General features: G+C 59.0%; 1 protein-coding gene across 1 annotated transcript in view; it reads left to right on the top strand.

The window, feature by feature from the left end:
• The first annotated feature begins 6 nt into the window (after positions 1–6).
• Positions 7–6478, top strand: part of RNF214 (ring finger protein 214) — an 8410-nt gene continuing 1938 nt past the window's right edge. Inside the window, exons 1-11 of the mRNA XM_014949630.1 lie at positions 7–39; positions 244–303; positions 649–789; positions 1283–1422; positions 2247–2315; positions 3096–3192; positions 3459–3547; positions 3995–4097; positions 4521–4619; positions 5422–5798; positions 6298–6433. Of these exons, the coding sequence (XP_014805116.1) occupies positions 655–789; positions 1283–1422; positions 2247–2315; positions 3096–3192; positions 3459–3547; positions 3995–4097; positions 4521–4619; positions 5422–5798; positions 6298–6433 (1245 nt within the window). The 5' untranslated portion in view covers positions 7–39; positions 244–303; positions 649–654. The remainder of the gene's footprint in view (positions 40–243; positions 304–648; positions 790–1282; positions 1423–2246; positions 2316–3095; positions 3193–3458; positions 3548–3994; positions 4098–4520; positions 4620–5421; positions 5799–6297; positions 6434–6478) is intronic.

Consider the following 6478-nt stretch of genomic DNA (forward strand, 5'->3'; position numbering starts at 1 on the left):
GCGGCCCCCGCCAGGCCCTCGCAGAACATCGCGGTGCAGGTGGGTGTCCCCCCCCCGGGGTCGGGAGGGGGGGGCTGCGGGACGAGGGGCCCTAAAACGGGAGCTCTGGGCACCCGGCCGGTTGTGGGGCGGGGGTCGATGCCGCTGCTGGTGTTTCTCCGGGGCTGGTGGCCGGTGCGGGTCCGGCCCGGCCCGGTGAAGCTGCGGGGGAGGGCTCTGACAGTCGGTGCTCTCCCTTGGCAGACCGACTTCAAGACGGCCGACACGGAGGCCAGCACGGATCCGGACATCGAGAAGAACCTGGTGGGTGTGGAAGCCCCACGATGGGGCCCGGGCTCTGCTGCTCGCCCTCCCAGGCTGCTGCTGGGCACAGGAGCTGGGGCTCTGCGCCTCCCGGGGGGGGGGGTTCTTATTTAAATGGGAGCCTCCGGGTTTGTTAAGCTGAAGGAGCCGTGGTGCTTGCTGCAGGCACTGCCACCCTTCAGCCTTTCTGATCTGGAGAGCTTCGTCTCCAAAAGTGGAAGCTCTTTAACTGTGGCTCTTGACTAAGGGGCTCTTCTGTACTGCCGAGCTTTTCCTGTCCCTGCTGTCTGCAGCGTGAGGGAAGGGGAAGGTTCTCCCTAAATGTCCACTCTCCGCTGTCTCCAGGACAAAATGATGTCCGAGAGGGCTCTGCTGAAGGAGCGGTACCAGGAGGTGCTGGACAAACAGAGGCAGGTGGAGAACCAGCTGCAGGTACAGCTCAAGCAGCTCCAGCAGCGGAGGGAGGAAGAGATGAAGAACCACCAGGTATCTGCCAGGGTCCTCTTGTAGCTTCACCCACCCGCCTCCTGCCTGTGGTCTTGCAGTGTCTCTTCAGCCAGCACAGCGCTTTGTGCAAATGAAAACTGGTGTGAAAAGAGGAGAATTAGCTCCATGCGATTATTGAGGTCGCCATGGCCTTTTCTCAAGGGTCACTGGGTTAAAGGAGGGGTTCCCAGCTGGCTCTGTGCCAGCTCACTCTAAGACAAAAGGAACTGTCAGTGTCCCATCAAGAGATCTAAGCCAGAGCAGAACTCCCTGCCCCTCTAAAGAGGCAGGAGAACCCGTGGTTTAGACCATCTCTCTGTCTCCTGGGTTTCCTCCTAATAATGACTATATCTCATCTGGATCTACTGGGAAGAAAGATCTTGGTGATGTGTGTGATCTCTCTTCAATTAATCTGAAATAATAACAGAGTCAAAACCAAACCCCTTAGTTGGGAATTTCGCTCTTTAATCCCACGCTGCCTGTTTGGCTCCAGGAGATCCTGAAAGCAATCCAGGACGTGACCATCAAGCGGGAAGAGACGAAGAAGAAGATGGAGAAGGAAAAGAAGGAATTCTTGCAGAAAGAGCAGGACCTGAAAGCGGAAATCGAGAAGCTCTGTGAGAAAGGCAGAAGGTACCAGGGTGGAAAGTGAAGTATTTGAATTTTGGGGCGGTGGGTTGTTGCTGTGCCCGTGAGGGGGGCGTGTGGCCAAAGAGCAGGTGGTGCTCAGCGCTGCGTCCTGCCGTCTGTCCGTCCGCAGCCTTTAGCAGGAGGCAGCACTGCTGTGTTACAGCACTAAGGGTGGGGGCTCGTTGGCCTTTCTGAGTTGTTCTCCTCCAAATCCCCTTTTTGGGGATGTTGCTTGACTCTGCCCCGCACGGCGTGGTGTGAGAGGCTGCCTGCTGCTGTGGGGCTTGGCTGTTGGCTTGGCTCTGCCCAGAGAATCCCACTGGGTTCCAGTCTGGGGGGGTCTAACACCAGCAAAACACAAGTTGTTTGTGAAGATCTGTCGGGTCCTTTGGGTGGTGAATTTGCACTTGCATGGAGCCATTCTCTCCTGTCGCAGAGGTCTGAGGTTTGGGTGTTGGATATTTTTTTTTAGTGGTTTTTTTTTTATTCTGTGGGCTTGGTGGTGTTTTTGGCTGAAGCTCCTTCAGCAGTGGCTCCAAGCAGCCTGTTTCCCCCCGAGTGAAGGGTACGGAGCCCGTGCTGTCGGGGTGGCACCGCTGCCCGCGCTGGGTGCTGGTTCTGCACCACAGTCTTTGTGCAGTGTCATGATACAGCAGAATCTTTGCTCTGGAGGACATTAGTGGCTGCTTTCAGACGTTTAGGGAACGGTGCAGTCCTCGGTGTGGTGTTCTGTTGGGTTGTTTAAACCTGGGACTGGTGGCGTCGGTGCCTGGGCAGCTGCTCCGTGGGCAGCAGCTGGCTCCATCTGTCCCTCCTCCCTCATGCAGGTTGCTGAAGGAGCAGGAGGAGAAGGAGAACAAGATTGCTTCTCTGATCGCCGAGCAGTCTGATGAAAAGTAAGGCTCTTACCTGGATATGATGGGATTAATGGCACCCAGGGCTCGTTTCCCTCCAGCAATTCGGCCCTGGAGCTAGTGGGCTGCTCCGGTGGGGTGGGCTGGAGGGGGTGCTCTGAGGTTGCTGTCTGGTTACATGCTCCGAAGGCTTCATGCTGCCCCATCTCCCCATTAAATCCCCTTTGATCCCGGTTAGAACCAGGCTCCGAGATCCTTGGGACATAAAGATCCCATAAGCTTAGAGTTTATGCTCAGGGATTGACTCGGCTTGTAACTGCTACCTCTGAGTCCATTGCCACTTCCCAGAATTAGGGCAAATTCCGGGCTGTTGCTCTGCCCCTTCCCCTCAGCTGCCCGGCTGCTCGAAACTCAGCCGGGCAGAGCAGCCCCAGCTCTATTCCAGGCACAGATCTCAAGGAACACGGGTGGAAAGGGCTGGATTTGAGCTTCTCCAGGCTGAGAAGGGCTGGGTTCTGTGTGTAGCCTCGGGACGTTCCCGCTTCAGCCCTGAGCACCCTTCCCTGGAGCTGGAGGGGATTTTCCCCGGGGGAATTCCCCTCTCCTCCTTTTGCCCGGGGTGTTTGCACACTGGTGGTTGTGTGCTCGGGCACAGCTCGCTCTCGGTGACTCGGGAGCTGCAGCTGGTGCCAGGGGCATGGAAGCATCTTCCACGCTCCCACCTCATCCAGAGCCACCGGGATCCATGGGTTCTGTGGGAGTTTGCCCTCTCTCCTGTGCCCTGCCTGAGCCTGAGCAGGCTGGTTGTGTTTGTGTGTGCAGGCAGCTGTGGGAGATGGAGCTGGATAAGCTGAAGAACCAGCACAATGAAATCAACAGGAACATCCTGGAGGAGACGGAGCGGGCCTGGAAGGCAGAGGTCAGTGGGTGACTCCTTACCTGCAACCTGCAACCTTACCTGAGATTACAGGTTGTTAATGAGTGAATAGGTGAAATTAGCAGTTGAGGATGAGGCTGAGTCCCCCTCCCTGTGGGACAAGAGAAGGGATGAAGTGTCAGGGCAGTAGTGGTTAGTTGGGAGTGGTGCCCTGGTGCCCTTGGCGCTCCATGAGGAGATGACAGTCTGGCAGCACGACACCGAGGGAGTCCAAAGCCTGCTTTTCATGCGGGGCCTCTCTCTGCCAGATCCTGTCCCTGGAGAGCCGCAAGGAGCTGCTGGTGTTGAAGCTGGAAGAAGCAGAGAAGGAAGCAGAGCTACACCTCACCTACCTCAAGTAAGTCCGCGGCGCCTCGGCGATGGGGGTAACTGGGGGAACTCCAGTGTCCCTTCATGCCCGTTTCTCCTCTCTGGAGCTTTGACTGAAATAGTTGAAGGTTTCCTGTGGCTTTCTTATTAAAACAACGTGACTTGGTAAAGTCACAAAGCACAGGTTTGTGGGCTGTGCTTGTTTCCTGTTACTGCCCATCTGCCAAATGCCTGCCGTGCTCCAGACTGAGTGTTTTAGGCACAGCATTGACCGGTGGCCGTGTCTGTCTCCACCAGATCAGTCCTCACTCTGGTGGCACCACGCTCTGGTGGCTCTCCTCTTGTTCCTCCTGGGTGCAAGGCCCTTTCCTGCCCGGCCGGAGGAGGGGAGCCCGAGGGGGGAAGGGGGGAGGGTGTGGGGTGTTGGTTGCTCCCACTTTGGAGCGAGGGCACGGTTGCAAGTGGGAAAGTTCAGTTGTGCTTGCAGGTCTGCACCGCCCACGCTGGAGACCATGAGGCCAAAGCAGGAGTGGGAGATGAGGCTCAACAGGATACGGATGACCAAGGAGAGCGTCCGAGTAAGTTCTTGCTGGGTGAGACAGCCTCACAACGAGCGCTTCTTCACATTGACCATACTTGGTGTGCTCTGTGTCAGCCCATTTTGGGAGAGGACCAAGACCCACAAAATCCCTGTGCCCCAGAGCATGGCACAGTGGGTCTGCCTTTACGAGCAGAGATCTTCTGCCTGTCCCGTGGGGCTCATGTGTGGGGGTGTGAAAGCAGCCTCTTGGGTTAATCTCAGGGGCAGTTACTCTGCTTCTCACTCTGGGTCCTTTTTCATTCTCTTGACTCCTGTGGAACTAGATTGTGTCCTCTTTAGGGCTTGCAACCATTGCAGGGCTGAGAACGCCCTGCCCAGGCAGGGAAATCCGCCTCTTCTGGGCCAAACTTTCCTCAGGCAGAGGCTTGGCTAAATGCTCGTTTTCGCTCCTCTCTGGTAGGATCAGTTCAACGACCACATTCAGATGGTGAGAAACGGAACGAAGCTGAGCAGCCTCCCCCAGATCCCGACCCCGACGCTGCCGCCGCCGCCCTCGGAAGTGAGTGCCTCTCCAGCCTGGCAGGGACCAGCTGGGGCTGCTGGGGGCTGCTGGGAGGCCCTGGGCACAGCCCGTGCCGTCTGCGTTGGAGGGGGCTGTGTGGGGTTGTGTTTTCATTGAATCATAGAATTGCCCAGGCTGGAAGGGACCTCCAAAGGTCATCTAGTCCCACCCCCCCGCAGTCAGCAGGGACACCCCCAACCAGACCAGGTTGCCCAGGGCCTCGTCGAGCCTCTCCTTGAATATCTCCAGGGATGGGGCCTCAACCACCTCCCTGGGCAACCTGTTCCAGTGCTCCACCACCCTCACAGTGAAGAACCCTCTCCTCATCTCCAGTCTAAATCTGTTCCCCTCCAGCTTGAAGCCATTGCCCCTCGTCCTGTCACTGCAGGCCTTTCTAAACAGGCTCTCCCCAGCCTTCCTGTAGGCCCCTTCAGGTACTGGAAGGCTGCTATTAGGTCTCCCCGGAGCCTCCTCTTCTCCAGGCTGAACAACCCCAGCTCCCTCAGCCTGTCCTCGTAGCAGAGGTGCTCCATCCCCCTGATCATCCTTGTGGCCCTCCTCTGGACCCTCTCCATCAGGTCCATGTCCTTCTTATACTGAGGGCTCCAGACCTGCACACAATACTCCAGGTTTTCTGGAGCCCTGTCCCATCTCTGGGCTCCCCTGCTGTCCCTGGAGAGGAGGGAGAAGGGTCTCTGTCCCTCGCCTGAGGCTGGCTGGGGAGGAAGGCACTTGGTTCTGCTCTCGGATGGGCTTATTCTAACCAGCCTTTTCTTCTCCCCCTGTTTCTCTTTCTCAGACAGATTTCATGCTGACGGCATTCCAGCCCAACCCCTCCCTCACGCCCAGGCTGCCCTTTCCCATCGGACCCGTGCCCGTCCCCATGGTCATGCCAAGCGCCGACCCTCGGGCCCTCTCCTTCCCCCTCCTCAACCCCGCCATCTCCAGGCCCAACCAGCCTTCCCCGCCGCTGCCCGCGTCCCAGGGCAGGAACAGCCCGGTGGTGGCGTCGCTGATGGGCCCTCACAGCCCCCACCTGAGTCCTGCTGCCTCCATCCCTCCTCCCCCGGGCCTGGGAGGAGTGAGCGTCGCTCCCGAGTTCCAGAGGCCGCAGCCCGCCGATAAGCTGGAGAAGCTGCTGGAGAAGTTGTTGGCTCGGTTTCCGCAGTGCAACAAGTGGGTGTCTCACCTTGGCCTTCCCCTGGGAGCCCTTTGTGGGGGACGTGGGCAGGGGGGTTCTCTTGCTGCCTGGGGGGGGTCTGGAGGGAGCGAGGGAAGCCTGAAGGCAAGGAGCAAAGTCTGGGTGCTCTCTGGGGGGGTTTGCCACGGCACTGGGGAGGAGAAACTGTTGGAGCTCCATCACCAGGAGCACCATGAAGGTGGCACCACCTCAGGAGAGTCTCCAGCCTCCATGGTGGCCGCTGTCTCTCGCTCCAGCAGGTTTCCCCGCTCTTTCCCAGCTTTTTGGGGTCAGAAGCTCCTTCTGCACACGATTCACCTCATTTTAGTCGATAGATGGCTGTGAGCACACACCCCTGTGCTGTGCTGGGGCTTGCCCCGGGGCTGGGGTGGCTGGCTCGTCAGGGGTGGCGTTGCAGGGCCTTTGGGGGTCCGTGGGGGCCGCTGGGCTGGCCGGCGGTGCTGGGGGGCTCTCAGCAGGCCGCTGTCCCTGCAGGGCCCAGCTCACCAACATCCTGCAGCAGATCAAGACTGCTCGGAGGACCATGGCGGGTCTCACCATGGAGGAGCTGAACCAGCTGGTGGCGGCCAAGCTGGCGGAGCAGCAGGAGCGGGCAGCGGCCGGGGCGCAGGTGGGAGAGCAGCAGGGGGGTAGCGGGGGGGCACCGGGCTCCTCG

Source organism: Calidris pugnax, unplaced genomic scaffold (genome assembly GCF_001431845.1).
Source record: "Calidris pugnax isolate Ruff unplaced genomic scaffold, ASM143184v1 scaffold180, whole genome shotgun sequence".
NCBI lineage: Eukaryota > Metazoa > Chordata > Aves > Charadriiformes > Scolopacidae > Calidris > Calidris pugnax.